This window comes from Thunnus thynnus, chromosome 22 (genome assembly GCF_963924715.1).
Source record: "Thunnus thynnus chromosome 22, fThuThy2.1, whole genome shotgun sequence".
Taxonomy (NCBI): domain Eukaryota; kingdom Metazoa; phylum Chordata; class Actinopteri; order Scombriformes; family Scombridae; genus Thunnus; species Thunnus thynnus.
Window position 1 is genome coordinate 9024070 of NC_089538.1, and position 19403 is coordinate 9043472.

General features: G+C 41.2%; 2 protein-coding genes across 4 annotated transcripts in view; one reads left to right on the forward strand and one right to left on the reverse strand.

The window, feature by feature from the left end:
• pcxb (pyruvate carboxylase b) overlaps positions 1-19403 on the forward strand; it is a 300915-nt gene that overhangs the window by 195808 nt on the left and 85704 nt on the right. The window lies entirely within an intron of this gene.
• Positions 1-19403, reverse strand: part of LOC137174582 (leucine-rich repeat and fibronectin type-III domain-containing protein 4) — a 41930-nt gene that overhangs the window by 18951 nt on the left and 3576 nt on the right. Inside the window, exons 3-4 of the mRNA XM_067579969.1 lie at positions 1739-2350; positions 1441-1603 (exon numbers count right to left, since the gene is read on the reverse strand). Coding sequence (XP_067436070.1) covers positions 1441-1603; positions 1739-2324 — 749 coding nt within the window. The 5' untranslated portion in view covers positions 2325-2350. The remainder of the gene's footprint in view (positions 1-1440; positions 1604-1738; positions 2351-19403) is intronic.

Genomic DNA, 19403 nt, shown 5'->3' on the forward strand with positions numbered 1-19403 from the left:
TTTTGGGCAAATCTGTGAGTCAGAACTGACTCGTGATAAATTTAAAGCAATGTATTTATTTTTGGAGGCATATTCAGTGCATGCCTTTGCCTTTGGCACAATGTACTGTATGTTAAACAGAATATACTTGATGTCATCTGAAAAATACTGTAGCACTCTGAGTACTGAGCACAAAGAGAACTTGCTACCACTCAGTCTCACACAGTAAGTTGATTTCAAAGCTAAACTGGTGGAGCGAGTATATTGCGGTGTCAAATGAAATGAATGGAATTAGTTATGATGTTGGCATATCATCATCGAAGTTTTAAGTCATGGAGGCTTCCTATGATTTTAATCACTTTGCTGGAGAGAGAAAAAGCAGCAGATGGTCCCTCGCTTTGACTATATACATACAAAATAGGAGTCACTTAGGCAGTACTGAGGGGGAAAGTTTTCCAGTAATCAGGTCATAACTTGTTTTTTAAGTTGTTTTTTTAAAAAAAAATAAAGACTGTATTTGGCAATTCCCACCTTTGCTGCTTTGCTCAACATCAGAAAGTTTAACCAGTTCAGGTTCCAGGGATCTGTAAACTAAAAGCAGCATTTGAACAAAGTTAAGCTGCAGGAGATGCCAAGTGCCCCTCAGTTTGAACTTTCCCACCTGGATACACATCTAACCCTGAGTTCTCATATGACATGATCTGTTGCCAGTTTTGAACGTTTTTTTTAACCATGATAAGAAATAATCCATGATCTAGGTTCACTTTGAATCCTCTCAGTAACCCACAACAAAGGGCAAACAGCAGTCGCTAATGTATGCATCATTAAAACTTTACACTTGTCTTATGGCTTGGTGGAGATTGGAGAGAGGCCAGAGAGCTCCTGTAGAGGAGATAAATTAAACATCTTAATCAGAAGTGACAGCCAAAAGCTGAGGAATTCATCAACGCAGTGGGACACTATGAAGAGGAGAATAGGGGATTGGTAGAGAATACAACAATTGTTCTGATTTATTATTTAGTGCAGTCCATTGTTCTAAATAGAGGTGACTGGAATACTACACAATGTGTCGTGCTAAAGGACAAGCCATGTGGTAAAGCTATAGCAATGCACTCTCATACACAGTAAAGTCAGCTCAGTTGTGTCCTCATCAAATCTTAAGAAAATCAAAGTCAAAGAAAGAAAATTGATTCACTTTCAATTTTCTGAGCTTTTAGTCCTCTCCTCTCAGCCTCAGCATTTTGAGTCCGTTTCTCTTCCTTGTGTTTGCTGACTCGTGCGTGATCATACAAAGCATTTCCACTGTGCCTTGAAATATTGGGAGCTGAGCTGTGCATCTGCAGTATATGCTTAAGACCGAGGCCCACGTACAGATACTCTCGAGTATTGCAGCGTGTTTCTATTTAACAAAGAAGATGGATGCAAGCAGGTCATAAAGGACACAACAGAGGAAAAGGTTACCTTCTGAGGTTATTATATGACAGGTCGAGGTCCTCTAATGTGAGCAAAAAGTCATCAAAGGCCTGGGCAGAGACTTTGACCAGCTGGTTGTTGTTGATGATCAGGTGCTGCAGATTCACCAAACCTGCAAGGTCCCTGGGTCCAAGTGTTGTCAAGCGGTTACCTAGACACACAAATATAAAAAATACCTCTTAGTAGTTTCATTTCAGTTTTTCCCATGAACCTGATTCATCTCTAGATTTTAACAGGTCATATCCTAGTAGTTAAATTCTTGGATAAAATTACTATTTCGGCTCACCATCCAGATGCAAAGATCGCAGACTCTCCAGGTCAGCAAAGGCCATCGGTCGGATCAGGTGGATGGTGTTTCTTGACAGAGTCAAATCAACCAATCCAGTCATGTTGACAAAGTCTTGACCTCCCACCTCCGTGATGAAGTTGTCAGCCAGTCGCAGCTCGACAGTGCGCCGGTCAACGTGCGGGGGGACGAACAGGAGGCCCTTGTCGGCGCAGAGCGTGCTGAGCGACTCTGAAAGGTTTCGACACACGCAGTGGAAGGGACAGGCTGAGACCACGCCCCACGTCTCCCCTGCTCCAATCAGAGAAGGCAGCAGGCAGCATGTGACCAGAGTCAGCCAGTGAAAAGCTGGAAAAGGGACAGAGTCGGGAAGCGTTCTTTTTGTAGCTCTGGGGCAGGCGCAGTGGACGAGATGGGATGAGGAGGACAGAGATGAGACGAGGAGAGGGGGAAGAAAAGAGAAAGAGAGGATGGATGGAGGGAAGAAGGAGGGGAAGGTGGAACGTTTTGCCCTTTGTTCGGGGTGGAGGTGTGTGTGGGGCAGGTGTTTTTGTCTGCGGGGATTGAGGGGTGGGGGGACAGGCATGGTAGAACGCCTGGCTATCCACAGACCTGAAGAGAGATAAAGAGAAAAAGGGGACAAAAAGAAGAGCAAATTGGGTTTTAGACATTTTTCTTTTGTCAGATTTGTTTTATAAGAGATGTCTGAAGTGTGTTTTTGTGTCTGGTATCCTGTCTTCCACCTACTCTTGACTAGACAGAGCTGGAACGAGAGGCTGCTCCGCACACCTGCATACTTGTGTGGGCAAAGGCCTCCTCTTAAACAAGTACCACTCTGCACTAATGTCCACTTGGTGCTTCATAGCATAAAAAATCCATATTGAGAAATAGTTGACGCCCCTGCAACACGTACTTTCTTGCTTATACCTCTTACATATACACTTGCAAGCACACTCAAAGCCCTGTGTAGCATTTCACCACTATAGCCCACTGCCTAGCAACATCATCCCAAAAGACTGAACACAGCCAGTCCCCATAGTAACAGTTACCTAGAAACCTGTTAGAAAGGATTAGACGTGTTATATCATAGGAGCCTTTCTTAAGACTGTGGGTCAGGGAATCAAATTGGGTCACCAACCTATCCTATCAGTCCTGATTCCACAGCAAGACTCAAGTCAAGCACAACGCAGGTCTCAGTTGGCTCAGTGGAGTACGGCACACGGGTCTAAGGGTCCCATTGTAATCTCAGACATGCTGAGAATCTCCCAGTAAACACGCGCTTTTGTGTGCAGACATCCCTAAATACAGCTATGTGATAAGGTATGAGTCACTGCAACTGATTGGCATGCATAATAGTTGTCATAGCAACTGTAACCTAGATACAGAGAGAGTGACAGTGAGTGTTGATAACAGTCACAGGCGTGTTGACTAGAGAGAGGAGACATAGGATGAGACGGTGAGTCAGTGACAGAGAGAAACTAAAGAGTGTTGGAGAAAGCTAGGTGTATTTTTATGTGGAGCAATCTGGAGACTTGTGCAGTGGAGCGGAGCCCTGAGTGTGTTGATCATGTAGTTAGTGATACAATGTATGCAACCTAATACTTTGAGTCAACAGCAGACATAACCATATATCATGCTGACTTTACAGGTTGACTCAAATTGCTGGCTCAATATTTTCCATTAAGTGCTAGCTTTGCTCTTTCTGCGTGAAACTAGAAGAGAGTTTACCATCTAACTCAGATATTGAGGCCGTGTCGATATCAAAGCTTGGGGTTTCCAGCAGCATTTTTTTAAATTCTCCTCCCTACTACATGGTTTGCTTTGGTCTACTTCCAAATATGTGAGACAGGCTACTGTGTCCCATTTTTGAACCCTTTTAGTTTGCACTGAAAAAGAAGAAACAACCTTAATGCTAGAAACGGTGAGACATTTTTATCTTACATGACCCTTAAATGTTCTCACTGTTAAAGCAGAGAGGCGCAAGAAATAAGCAATATTCCTCTTAGATGTTGGATATAGATTACATATGGGTTAAGGTCCCACAAATGGTATCATTGTTTCCTTAATGTCATGCATTTCCTTTTGAAACAGGATGTAGCGGTGGAACATTAAACCAATGGGCTATTAGTTATGGAGAGAAAGGCAGTTTGATTTGATAGGAGTTGGGTCAGAAATGTGTGCCCATCTCATATGACCTATAATAGGATACAGTGACTGAAGTCTTAGAAAACACTGCCTTTGTTTCACTCTAGGGGCTCATAATGACTCGCAGCAACTCCGTACCTTTTTCAAACCAAATCTAAAAATATGACTCTAACACACGCTCCGGCTTAGCAATGCTACCACTGAGTGTTATTAGTTATTTCCTATGTGTGTGGTGACAGCCGGTCCCCAGGGCAGCCGATGTTGGAAGTCGACTGCTCCTGAGCTCCTGTGGAGGCATGCATACTAAAATGTTAGAAAATGCTCCAGCAAAAGTGAAATGCCGCTTAAAAATATGTCTACTCCGTGGCGGGCTGAAAAGCCCTAATGTCAGGTGTTGTAGAACGAACGGGGCACTTCAGTCCTGTCTCGACCAGCTTACCCTGTACTTTGCTAAAGCTTGCTGCTCAGACAGCCAGCGGCACGTTGAATATCAATACACTCACACACTTGCCTGTTGTGCGGTCTGTGTCTCCCCACTCCTTCATTTGACCTTTATCGTGTCTTTCCTTCAGCCACCCCCCCCCCGACTTTCCTCTCCTCTGTCCCTGCTCCACTCTGACTCACTTGCTTCTCTCACTCTCATAATAATACTCTTCTGCTTTGCCTCTCATTTTCTCTTTCTGTTTTTGATTTTCACCTCCTCCCGCATCTTTCTCCTTGTGAAAGCCTTCACATCCTTTTTCGTCGTGTCATGTCCACCCAAACCTCCCCCCCTTTTCCCCGCAGCTCTCTTACCTACCTCTCCTCTTCCTCCTCTACCTCTGACTCTATTACCAGGATTGGTCTTTGTTTCCTTGCCATCCATCCTCTACCATTTATCTCTCACTGCAGTGCTCTTCCTTGTTTTCTATCTCACTCTATCCTCTCTCTCCATCCTTGCTCACCTTACATCTGAAAACCTTTTCTGCCTCCAGCTGCTCTGTAAAATTCTGCATTTTCTTTCTTTATGTCTCATTCCCTCTCTTTCTTTCCCTCTGTGTTGTCTGCCCTTGAGGCAACCTGAGTACGACAATGTTATCAGTCACAGCTCTACCTCACCACCTTCTCCCCTCTTTTTTCCCCCTCCTTTACCACCTCCGCCTTTTTCTCTTGTCTCTCTATCGCTTGCTGACTCTGCTGCCCTCCATGTCTCCTTGCCTTCACCGCTCCCGACTTTCAGTCACAAACTATGCACCCACATGCGTGCACACACACCCTTAGATCCTAGGTACCGCACTCATGAATTTGTTCTATCCTCCGCCATGCTCTGCCTGTCTCAGACACACTCTCTTCCTTTCCTCCCTCGCCTCCTTCATCTATCTGACTTCCTCCCCCATCCTTCCTCTCTACCTGCTTTATCTCGATTTTCCCATGCCTTCATTTTTCTCCCTTACCTCTTCTTCACTCCTCCTCCTCCCATCACTTGCTACCTTTCTAAAAATCTTTCTTCTGCCACTCCTGCATCTTCCTCTCCGCCTCATCTTTTGCTCTTCCTCTATTAGGGAACAGATCTCATTTGCAACTAGAGTAGTGCAGTATCATAGCCTTCTGAGACACACACACACACACACACAACACACGCATACACACAAGTTAGGTGAAACTGATCCGCCCGCTTGCTGATCGATCTGACCCAGGGAGATGGATAGCACCTTGTCCCATTCGTTTACACTCCTCCTTGCTCCTTCTTTCTCTCTCAAACCAGCCTGCTCTTCTATGCCCACCTTCTACGTTGTTTCTTGTCTTTCTCATTTAAGGCCAATAATCATACGAGTAATTGATTTTTACAGGTATGTAGAGTGTTTGTTAGGAGGGTTGCTTTGGTGTCTGTACATTCACTTGTTCTTACACAGCGTGTATGTGCTTGCTGCTATGGAAGTAGTGGACATTTTAAGCAAATTTTTGAAATTTCAGCTAAATAAAATGAGTGTTTCAACTATTTATATGCAAACATATTGGAAAGGAGGTAACAGGACATAATTTATTATTATTATTAATATATTCATTATTTGAGCACTGGTATCAATATATTGTAGCATTACATGGCTGCCTCCAATCTAAGATAGCATTTGTGTTTTGTTTTTCTTCTTTCTTTTTTGTTTGAACCATCTTTTTATGCTTTTATTTCTTGAGGCTTTCTGGTGGAGTGGATACTTTTTAACAGTCCACCAGCCTTTATCACATCAACTTTTTCCCTGTATGCCAACTTTTTCACTTCAACCAAGTGTAAAAAGAATTTTTTATTAGTGTTTGGCTTTAATTTGAAATTCCACTTTTTTTGTGCCTAGACTGGCAGCATGTTTATAAATAGATGATAAAAAATGACCTAGGAATTTTTCACAATGTAGGATATGAAGCATAATATAATTCCAGATATAATAGTTTTTTACTCCATTATATGAAATGTCTGAAAAAAGAGAGTGATAATTGCCCATCTCAAGATCATAGAACCCAACGTGACCTAATTCTAATTTTGTTTGACCCAAGGACGTTTAATTTAGAATGATATAAATAAGGGGAAATTGGTAAAACGTGTGAGAATGGATTAGTCATTTAATCAACTAATCTAGTTTCTACACTAGAAATGTGACATTACATATCAGATTTAACATCATGTGTTGCTGCTTTAGCACCAAATGACAAGTCACTTCTCTCAGTCATGTATGGTCTGTGTCTCATGCTGTTGCAACACTTGAATTTCCCCTCTGGGGATCAATACGTGTTATCTTACACATTGTACTGATGCAGCATACGGGTACAGTATGTATGCTCAGACTCTACCATCAGCTTGTATCTACACATATTGTATATGGCTGTAGATGTTAGCCCCCACCCGCCTGTCTAGTGTGTGTGTGTGTGTGTGTGTGTGTTCTTGTGTGTGAATTAATGTGACATTTTTTCTGCACTTAGGAAGCCTTGACTTGCTCTTAAGAGTTTGCTGCTGAATTTGCAATAAGAAGGGAACATGCAGATGTGAGCACACGCACACAGTCTGTCTCTCTTTCACACACACTCACACACACACACACACACACACACAAAGCAGCAGGCATCTCAGTATAGCAATACGGCAAAGGCCCTGTGGTAAGAAGCCTGTTTTATAGTTTTGAGAAGGAAAGAACAAAGACAGCCAGTCAATGAAACATAGATGACAGAGAAACAAATCACAAAGGAGGAGAGGACAAAGAGACAACAAGAAAAGAGATCAGACAAAAAGCAGATAAAACTTAAAGAATATCCCATATGTGTGTGGAAAAACATCACATGAAAATACCTGTGCAATACCAGGTGTGTATACTCCTAGGCATGCATACCATATGATCGTCCGCAGCCTCTGTGTTTTTATTTATTAATTTATTTATCTTTTTGCTCCCTCTATTTTGGGAAATCTCTCGCTACGCTACCCAGCTTGAACCCCCAACCCTCCAGAGATCAGGCAAACAGACGGGTGGAGAGAGCAAAGAAAGGCTGCGTGAAGTGAGAGCGAGAACATGAGCTAAAAGCGTCTGTGGAAGGAACTACTCAGTACTCCTGCGTTGGAGCACAACTCAGAGCTGTACGGCTGAACCTAAGCTCACCCTGACTTCCAAAAGTTTTTGTTTAAACACCCACCACAGCCCCAGGAGGGAGTTGCTTCTTATGAGGCAAAACACAATGAAATATGAAGCAGCTAATAGCTTTGTAACTATGAATTCCCATTAAAGAGTTTTTTCGGTGATACTTGTGAAACCGACCCAAACCCATGCAATTAAGCGACGCTTCAGGCATGACTTAAAAGCTCTAATGTGTGTTTGGAAGTATGCTATTTCACATGGAAGACCTACTCTACTGCACTTTAAGACTTAATTTGCTTTTTGTTGTCTTTAATTCTCACGGACTGTTATAAATGTCAAGGCCTTCAAAATGCCAACTACAATTAATAATGTTAATAAACCCTGTGTGTGTGTGTGTGTGTGTATTTGCATTCCTCATCTACATATTGGCTTATGTGTTTGTGCATCTACTCTGGCACGCGCAAATACCATTAGCTTGTAATCGACTTAGATCGACTTAGGGAATGTCGCAGTGTTTATAAACAAGGGGATTTGTATTAGCTCTCAGAAGCCACTTATCACAAGCACAGTAATCCACATATCTGATTGGGCGAATATGTACACCACAAGGCTTCAGTCAAAACCACTGACAGCCAGTCACCACAGCGTCACACAGGCGACGAAGAGGTTAATGAATTTGACTACTGGGTGTGGAAATCCGAAGGTGGAAGTGAATGAAATTTCTGAAACAGGTGAGGTGATAACCTCATTTCACTATCAATACCACATAGCTGATGTGCACTTGAGCGCCGCTGCATTATTTGATCTGAAAATATTACACAAGCTATATTGGCACAAATGCAGGGATCAAATATAGAGGCGGCCTTTCATACACACACAGAGAGAGAGAGAGAGAGAGAAATTCTTTCAATCACACTCAGGCATTCTAGCATGCACTCTTACTCATAATCCAGGCTCTTGATATTAGGTGAGCGCTTGCATACAGAAACAACCGCGAGCATACCAAAACAGTCTTCCCACACAATCATAATTATAGGGAGGCCAACACATACACACACACTCTCTCTCTCTCTCTCTCTAGGCAAGGAACAAAAGAACGCCCACATAGCCTCTTCGTGCGGCAGTCGTGTGTACTGTAAGCCCACTCATCCTTTTGATACTATCACTCCTCTGTCATTCCTCTGTCGTATTCTGTCGTCTTTAGTCATCCAGAATGTATAGAAAGCAGAGCGAGAGAGAGGTAACAATATTGGATATGGAAACGGACAACAAATGAGGGACGCAAAGAGAGGCTAACTGTATGAAATACAGTGAGGGGGAAGGACAAAAAGAGAAGAAAATGGAAGAAGAGTGTACAAGATGGAGGAGGGAGAGGTGTAACATTGAAAGGAAATGAAATACGGTAGTCTGAAGAGTCGAGGATGAGCGGAAAAGATGGAAGCAAAGAGCAGGAGTTTGAGGAAGATGGAGGGAAAGAGGGATGAAAAGTCAGTGTGTATGAATGTGTGTCGTTAAGCAGACGGGCAGAGAAATATGTAATGGCGATAAATGGGTGAAGGCCGCCATCCATCACTGTCAGAGAGAGGGATGAGGGAGGGAAGAGTGGATTTGATTAGGGAAAGGGAGAGCTGTGTTAAAAATGAGTTTGTAAAGCGTCACCATCATGATGGTGGGAGAAGCATGTAGACAGCAGAGAGAGGGAGGCGTGGTTGAAAGATGGTTGAAAAAGGTGATGAGCTGAAGAATCAAGAAAAGCAGAGGGACAGATAACAAGACCGAAGACCAGTTCTAGCCATGATCTGACCATCACAGTGGTCTAAAAATCTTTTATTTAGGCATTCGACTCTGTCAGTGACTCTTATCAGGGCTCAGAAATTAAATGTGCCAATACTGTATGATACCATAGTCTTACTATAGATAGGGTACTTTTTTCCAAATGATTTTTGTCTCAACACAAGCAGCTGTACAAGAATGTTGTCTGAATACATTAAAGCCTAAAGTTGGCGTCATTTTGAATGAAATCAGGAGCTTTTAAGTAAACAAGATCACAAATTTGATGAAAGTTGGCGATCATCGGCACACGTCATTTTTTGATATTTGGTGCAGTGGCCAGTAACCAGAAGTAGTTTTTATCATTTTTCAAAACTTTTTTATTTTTTTAAATGTAATGTTAGCAGTACACAATAGAACAAAAATCCAAGGTGAGAATACTTCATACTGGTGAATAAAGGCCAAATTCCAGCACTGACAAACGTCTTGATGTCTGTTTCAGCTCTGTGGTGATGGTAGTTATGTTTTGGCGAGAAATGTGAAAATAGGTAGCATTCAGGCACAGGCAGCATTTAATCCTAGTCTTTCTGTTGAGTGGTTGCCTCTTAAAACAGAAGAAAAAGTTCTGCAAATGTCAGCCATTAAGTGCTTGATGTGTACTTCTCTTTCAATCTGTAAAGTCATCTGTTTTTTTTTTTTTTTTTTAGATATATAGGTAGGGGGTACAGATGGAAAAAGCTTACAGAACCCCTGAGGTAAATGGTAGGAGTGAAAGAAAGAGAAATGTGAAATCAGAGAAAATAAGTGAAGTGTATTCTCTTTAAAATAAAAGGACTGCAGTCTCCTCACAGCAAGGCTCCAAAATAATACAGTTCTTCTGAAATACTCGAGTCAACTAATTCCTCCCAAACCTCTATGCTGTGTTTGAGAGAGAGAAAAAGAAAACAGCATGTGTGTATCATGTGTATACGCATCTATATGCACAACTCCTCTCTGACAAAATCCTCTTGGAATCCATCCTGTTTGGAAGATTTTGATAATTATTTCTATTCCTAGAACATTGCACCGTCAGGTTTTTTTGTTTGGTTTGTTTTTACACCTTTGGAAACCTTCCACCTCTGCATCGGTTTAGGAATTAAAATGCTTATATAAAGACCTCGTTTTTGTCTCAATGATGCATTTCACAGCCTTTGCATGAAGACCGTGACAACTCCAGTTTTGGTGATTTTCCTCAGCAGTCTGAAAATCAAGCAATAGTGCTCCTCGTGTCCAGAAAATTTACTTTTTTAGAGACACGAGGGTTTCATCAGAGGAATGAAATTGTTGCAGAGAGGTTTTGGTCACAGCACCTTATCTCAAGTAAGAAGTTCTTAAAATTATCTATAATCTTCCAACACGGCAACACATCAGAGAAAGCAAACCACTCTGCTGTTTGGTGTAAAAACATAATAATAGTACTGGTGGATTCTTTGAAGTTAGGCTTTTTAAAGGATGCCACACTTGATCTACTTCGCACAGATAAGCAACCCAGTCTTTAATGAACTTGGAAAGCTTAATTGAAGTATTTTTTTAAAAATTGGAGAAGCCAATGTTATCTTGGTTTCTTTTGAATTGTGGATGTTTTAGAGGCCAACCCTCCCCTCTCTGATGTGTAGAAATGCTAGAATGCAAGAAGTGCCTGATATTCTTTTAAAAAGCAGAGCGGCAGAGTTAACCCACTCTTCTGATTTACCACAGGCTGTGAATTGGTGAACCGTGAAGACTTGTGAAATGGTGGACAAGAAAATCTCAAGCAGCGAACCATGGCATTAAGTAGACCTTGCTTTCGTCCGCCTTATGGGTGGAGTAGAATTTTTGATGTTACAGCTCACATCTTTCCCCGCTAGTTGGCTATTTTATGCCCAATGTTGCCCCACCTCCATTTCTCTTGAAAATATGAGAAACATGGAGGTCATATTATCAATATTATCTGCAGCAATGGTTTGCAACCGAGTAATCACAGCTACAAGTAGTAAGTAAATGCTCTTGTTTTTGCATAGTCATCAGTTGAGTTGTGATACTAACATAGGCACTGTATTCAATTTTGTAGACGATCAAACCTTTTATAGCTCCTGTATTGCACCAAGTAAACATAGATACCTGCTCCAGCAATTCTCTCAAAGTTTTCTTCACACTTCTGTAACAATGTTGTATTATATCAGTGGCAGCCAATCTCCCACTCCTTGCTGAGGTTTTTGTGATTTTGTTTTCTCCCCCTGGAAAGCCCACATGACTGCACAGCTTGGGGATTAAATTTCTGGGAGGTAAATTGAATTGGCAAACAACGGAGGTGACAATGATTTGCTTTGGCACTTCATTGGCACAGATAGTGCCAGGGAGCATCTTTACATGATCTTTTATGAAGCTCTCATTTAAATTTTTAAGTTTTATCCACTTTGGATCCTTTATCAGCTTTGAGGGATCAGTATGTGTGTCCACATTTTACCAGCACAGGTTTGTTGCGTGTGCATTTTCTACAAAGTAGGATCTCAGCATTATCTGCTTTGAAAGTCCTTTTGTAAACGGCAGTAGTAGTTTCATTCTACACATCTATAATAGTCTTACAGATGGATACAGTTGAGCAGGCAAAATGATGGGAACAGCTGAGCAAATGTGGGACATAAAGTACTGAAAACAGCCCTGGCAGCTCTTTTACACTCCCTTACCAGGATGCCTTTTTACGTGGAGAGGAATCATTTTTCATTGGTGGATAGCTGTCATATTGCTGCCAGAGAGGCAGCTCAATACTGCTCTGTTTTGATGCTCCTTTATTCCAGATGGCAATAGCACAGTTGCATCTGATTAAATTGCACAGTTACATGGTTTAAGATGGGGGCCAATAAAAGCCTATAATTAATAGCTGACAGTCTCTGTTTTTTTGCCACATGCTCATCTTTTAATGCAGATTCCATATTGTGCTGACAGGGAAATAAAACCTTGGCATCTGTATGGATTACCATCCTCTCCACACACGCAAAGCCTTTCTGTTAAGGTTTCCCCTACATGAGTCAACATGACAAATCCTTGGCTTGAAATGTTGGAGATGAGTGATAAAGATGTCAGCAAGTAAAGTCATGAGTTTAAAGGTCTGTTTTATTTATTGAAAGAACTGGGTCCTTATAATACAGTATGTTACCCTGAAATATTGCCTACTTTCAGTGAACTTTTATTGTAATTTACTCGGAAATATGCAGTTTCTTCAAGGTACATGTATTGCTACTACAGTCAAACTTCAAAGAAAAACTGCTTGCGTCCCTTTTTTTTTGGCAAGCCAACCTGTAAGAGTTTGGAGTCTGTCCCACTACCTGCATCGGCCCATTTCAAACTGTGTCTGATTGGAAAATGAATGCTGCTTAAATTTTGTAATTATATTCCTGTCTTGTTAAATGTGATAGTGCCATAGCCTGCGGTTTGGGCCCAATTCCAAGCCCTTGGAGTATAAAGCACGTAATATATTTGGGTCCAGTCTCATCAGATATTCTCATGCAGTTTGATGCTTTAGGATTTGTGAGAAGTGTACGTGAAGGCGCGGTTGTGTGTGTTTGTGCTTGCAGTCATCAACGGGTCACCCAAGAGAAACTCTTCAACTTAAACTCATTCACTGTCTAATCCTCATTTTCTTCACACATACACACACATTCTCACTCACACAAACTTGCAGACATACCAATACTAAAAATACAATTATGCTTACACTCATACATTTGCCTTTGCATGACATGTTATCGCAAGTGTTGCAAAATAAATGACGTGCCACTCACCCTGAACATAATGCGTTCAGTTTTCTCTTTCCTTCTCTTCTTCCTCCTTTCATCCCTTCTGTTTCTCTCATCTCTTCCTAGCTGTTTTTTTTCTAGCTCTACTTTAAATTCATTTCTTTCCCGTTTGTGTTTCTTCCATCCTCTCCCACTACCTCAACTGCTTGCAGTCTCTCAACTCCATCTTGACCCTACTCATTCCTTTATATCATCCCTACAACTCTGCCATATTCACAGTGGGTGATTGTGTGTTTGTGTGTATGTGCTTGTGTGCACCTGTGTATGTTTACATAACTTAGGCTAATCAACAAAAAATTGCAACTCCACCACAAACACCGGTCGACGTGCAACACACAAACACGCCATTTCTGAGTTGTCAACATCTTCCGCTCAATCAGAAGCCCTGCGGCGCCAATTATATGGACCCTGATTGGCTGACACAACAGGATGCAGCTTGACAAAAACTATTTCCTATTTCTGTGTGTGTATGTATGTATGTGCAAGGGGCAGTTTGATGATTCAGCAGGGTTCCCAGCTTTCTAAGGGGAAATCCTGAGCAAGAGAACAATTACCCAATCAGCATTCGGCATTCAGCGCAGTAGGTCATTGACATGCCGATCTGGCCCCCTGAATCACAGTGATGGATGTATTGATTAATGCTGCACACACACATATATACAAACTAATCCATCTTCTGTCATGTGTCTTGATCCTGATATTTAATTTACTGTATTCCTGTTCATCTTTTCTAAAATAGAGGGATGTACAGAAATGGGGAAAGAGAGAAGCATAAGGATAAGAGGTGGGAGTAGGTCAAGTGTCCGTGAGTAAAAAGGTACAAGTGGCGAGAGGGTCAAAATAATTCTCAATGATTACTTGGCTGTAGCGGTAGGCATGTTTGATCATAGAGGCTATTCTCAGCCATAATGAATAACAAACTGCACTGCTTTCATACCCTGATATAAAACTAATAAAGGTGAAGCAGAATTGTGTTACAATAAGCCTTCAGGGGAAACTTGTTTCCCTTGAGCTTTTTGATTACTGTGGCTCATATTCTCATGCTTAGCAGTGCTGATACAGGCTGGAACGCTCTGTGCTTTGCTGTCAGACTTAGACTATATGTGTTGCCAACTAACTACAAGCCGGTTTTCTTCTGACAGTCATCACCCACACTGCATTCTGTGCCATGTTTCACTTGAGCATCTACAACCCTGCTGCATCTGTTGAGCATAGTTGTTATGCAGACAAACACCTGAGTTTGCAGACACGGTGTTTGGTTTGGATGCTAGTATACTGCTGTCAGAGAGGTGTTGAGGCCCAGAACATGTTTATAAGATGATGGTCTGAGCCAATTTGGAAATTTTCAGAAACCTATTGAAGGTTTTATATTGAACACCTGTCTAGAAGGATCCTAAACCACAGTGCCTTTGTTCTTTTCTTGGTTTTTACTTCCTTTATCCCTTCCTTCCTCTAACTGAGTACATCCCTTTCCAATATCACTAAAATGTTAAATGATTCAACATTGTATCACCTTATAATAATAGTAGTATTTTTAGGGTGGAGTTTTGGATATTTGGTTTTATGTATAATTAAAAACAAACAGGCTAGATAGACTAAATTGAAAATACAGGCCTGAAAGTACAACCTCAGTGCAACAAAAGTGAGTACACCTGTGATCACTGAAACAAAAATGATGGTACTTCCAATTTGCCTGAACAAAGTTATAAAAGAACCTGTTAACACCACAACTTTCTCAATTTTAGCTTTGGTTGTGTCTAATGCAACATGGCTCCACATGGTAAGGAATTGCCTGAACAAAATTTAAAAAAAACCAAATTGTGAGAGTTTATAAAGACGGGAGAGGGTACAAGATCATCTGTAGGCTACTGAACAGAAGCCAAAACACAGTTGCAGCAGTGCTTAGGAGGTACAGGAGGACCCATACTGCCAATAACAGAAGGTGAAAAACAGACGGGCAAATGTTTCTGACTTGGCACAAGGATTATCTGTGGAAATTGGTGTTTCAGTGACTGCTCAGACAGAGTGAAGGACATGGCATGAAGTCAACCTCTACGGACGACATCCAAGTAAACCATTGCTCACAAAACGGCACAAAACTGCAAGATTAAACTTTGCCAAAGAACATGAAAAGAAGCCTGATGAATACTGGCAACACATTCTTTGGTCAGATGAAACCAAAATAAATTTGTTTGGGTCAGATGGGGTCCAGCGTGTTTGGCGTGGACCTGGCCAGGACTACCACAGTGCCAACCGTGAAACATGGAGGTGGAAGTGTACTGATATGGGGCTGCATGACTGCAAAAGGTTGAAGGGGAGATGAAATTTATAGAGAGCACTATGAATGCAAGTTTATATACCCAAATACTGAATGAAAAGATGACTCCTAGTCTGAAGAAGGTTGGCAGGAAAGGAATTTTCCAGCATGACAATGATCCCAAACACACTGCAAAAATCACATTAGAGTTTTTAAAGAAGAAAAAACTGAAAGAAAAAGTGAGCTCGCCAAGTATGTCCCCTGACCGGAATCCAATAGAACACCTTTAGAGTATTTTAAAGCGGAAGGTAGAGCAACAAATCCTCTCCAGCAAAGAGCAGCTGAAAAGAATCATCTGTGAAGAATGACAGAACATAACTCCACAGATCTGTGCAAGACTGGTATCATCTCTGCCCAGGAGGATCCAATCTGAGTCTCACTAATGAAGGGTGTGCTAACTTTTGTTGCAGTTCATTTTTAAATATGGAGCTTTAATTATAGTTTAATTAGTCAAACATTCTGTTTTTTTTATTAATTGGCTTAATTCTTCTTGGGTTTTGTCTAAAAACAAAATTGTATGAAATGGACAGGATTTGTGATTACTTAATATTTTATTGCTATTGACCAGAGGTGTACTCAGTTTGGTTATATACAATAGGAATGATGGCAACAGAGTATCAGTTAATTGACCTGCCATATTTCTTGAAACATTGATTTGTCTTGGTGTAGTATAGTGCTGAATAGACTAGCTGATCAGTCATTTATCAATCAAAAATGTCACAAATATGCTGGCTCAAAGCATTTGCTGATTTTCTCTTTTATATATCATCATAAATTTGGTTTTGGACTGATGGTGGGACAAAACAAGTTATTGGGAAACATCAACTTGGGCTCTGGAAACATTGGGAGGCACCATTTTCATTTTTTTTAATAGACTAAAAGATTGATAAAGAATATTAAATGTCATTCCATCTTACATGTCAGAGTTGCTAAGATGAACAGGTAGGAATTCATGCTTGGACTGCTGCTGCACACTCTGTTGAGAGGATTGAACACAAAGTTTTGTGCGTATGTAAATCTGTGCCCTCTTTTCCCGCGCTCCATCTCTAGGGGGGTTTTTCACAAAGCAGGATTAGCAAGCAAGCGAGATAACTTTAAAAAGTACTCGGTGAAATTTTGTTAGCAATTCTCAGTCTGCATTGCTGAATCATATCCCCAAACCTAATATTCAAATTTAGTTTTGCAGATTCAAATCAATATTACCCAAGAGAATGAAATAATCTTTCACAGATATGTGGGTAACTTCCTAATCCTGGTTTGTGAAATCCCCTGAAAGGGCTCACGGGTCCTTAAACCAGTATCAGTTATAAGTATGTCTTAAACCTGCAAATGCCTCGATCTCCACCTTTCTTCTTCTTCTTCATGCTTCCTTTCATCCCTCATTTCCCACTCGTGTGACTCTTCTTTTCCTCTCTCCCATTTCTCTTCCCTCCCCTGTATCTCCCTCCCAAAACCATCCCTCCATCTGTCTCCAGTGGTTGCCGTGGTTACAGTTTGTTCTGCTCATCAGGCGCCTGCTGTGCCTAAACAGACTGTCAACAGTTTAATTACTTATCCTCTCATTCCTCTATCTTTCCTTACGTCTGTACTACACCTTTGCTTGTTGCTTCCACCGCTGACTGTGAAGCCTCTTAGTCATCCCTCCTCTCTGTGACATACTCTTCCTTTCATCATTTTCCACTCTTATTTTTCCCCACTTCCTTCCATCCGTTTCCCTCATCCTTCATGTCATCCCTTCATCCCCGCCCCTCCTCTCCTACTATTGTATGTTTGACTACTAAAAGTCTAATTACTCATCCTTTTTAACATTCAATCACATCATTTTTATTCCATTCACTTGTCCACCCCTCTATCTCTCTATCCACCCATCCCTCCAGCCTCAGCATGCCATTGCTTTATTAGTGTAGTTTTTCTCTTCAGACATTGTTATTCCTCTATTCCCTTATCCCCGCTCCCTCTTATCATCCACCTCTCAAGTGTCATCACTCGCCTTTTCATTCTTCATTACCCAGTCTCTCTCTCTCTCTCTCATCCTCTGAGTGTTACTCGCTATCTTAAACAGTCGGTCTTGTAATTACTCCTCTTCATCACGCTATCGTTCTGTACCTCTCCGTCCATCATTTACCACTTGGTTCCTTAGCTGTTGACAACAGCCTGATGTCTCATACTTTGACACCCCCCCCCCCCTCCCTTTCTTTAACAGCCCAGCCTTTCACTTCTCTCCCTTCACAATTTGTCATCCCTTCATCCATCCATTCATCTATCAAGTGCCACCCTCTTGACATTGACCATGTCTCCCTTGTTTCAGGGCTTCAAATCTTCCACTTCTCTCTTTGATTGAAAGCTGGTTAAATCAGAAAGGTGTGTGACATCCTACATCTATCATTCATCATGTCTGATGTCTTTTCATGTGTCTGTCTTCATTTGTTTCATATAATTATCCTTATGAATAACTTGGTTACTATAAATTTGGCCACTTCCATACCCCCTCCTCCTTTTTTGGCTTCTTAATCCTTAATTAATTGATATTTTACTTTTTTTTTTTAACCTTTTTTCAATAAATGGTCTATTCACGTGCCTGCCGTTTATTTCCCTCTCTTCCTCCATTCACATGCCAGTCTGTTCATTTTGGCAAGGATCTTACTTTGAGCAGTGAGCATCCCATCTGTTCATGCATCTCCCTTACTGTCGCCTCAGAATGACAGACACCCTCGGTAACAATGAGCCGCACAGAGCATTAAAAAAAGATAATTGAGAAAATGTTATTTTATTTCAGCTTTATTTCACTGTTTGAACCATATGACACTTACCTGCTCCGTCTTCTTAAAATCACTAGCAGGAGAGCACAACCAATTATAGAATTATGATGTGGTTAATGGATATCAAAAGGCCTCTTTGTTACTCTTTAAAAAGATTCAGTCATCATCTTTTCAGAATTAACACTGCCTCTGTTCAAAGCGAGAGTCAAAACTGCTGTAAACGATCAGCAGAATAAGTAATGAGACCTGTCTCACTTATTCAAGAAGCCTATTGTTCATGAAAACAGTTAAACATGTGGTGTCTTGTTTTTTTGCCAAACCTCTTTTGTTTCCAGGGTAATTAATGTTCCTCTAAGGTAGAATTCCACTTTTCCCTCAAGTCATGCTCCATAATTGGCACGTCTATTACATAGAAAAGCCCCATGGCACACCATATCCCCCTTGTAGTTATATCTCTAAATAGCTCATTGTTGGTGATCTTTCAGAGACTTTTTGGGGTCATGTAAGACTAATTGTAGCCAATGGTGTAACCAGTTATTCACTAGGAAGCTACAGTATGTAATGATGGCCATCTGTCATTTCTAGTTATTTCTTTCTCATCTATCTTTCTATTTGTATCTCCCTACGGTAAATCACCATTAATTTATCTTTCTAGCCTTAATGTGCCTCTTTCCAACCTTTTTTAATATCATCTTGTCACTCCTCATTTTGGACTTTTTTTTTTTTTTAAATCTCCTTGTTCATCTAACTTATCATTTAATTAATCAATCCTTCAGTCGTTTATTTTCTTCTCTACAGTCAAAAGTTTGGACACACTTTCTCATTCAAGGGAATGGGAAGGTGTAACCACTTTTCCAAACCTTTTGTCTCAGTCTTTTCTATCATCCTGTGCTCTTCTTTAACCCTCCATCTGTCTGTTGTATCTGTCTCTCTCCTTCATCTTGATTGCACTCTTTCTTTTCTAATCTCTTCTTATTTTTTTCCTGTTTCCTCCATGGATCTCTTTCTCATTGTCACTGGATGAAGTCAGTCACTGCTTCTCACTCCTCCTCTTACTGCAATCCTTTTATCTGACCTCTCTTAGCCCTCAATGCCCATCACTATGTCATGTGTCACCCCTCCCTCCTTCCCCTCTTCTTCCCTTCTCCCTTTTCAGTCTCCCTGCATCTCCTTCTCTCCTCCCTTTACCTCCTCCTTGCACTTTCCCTCCTCTTCCCATCTCCATTTCTCTCTTATCCTCCCATATATCCACTCAGCCAGTCTGAT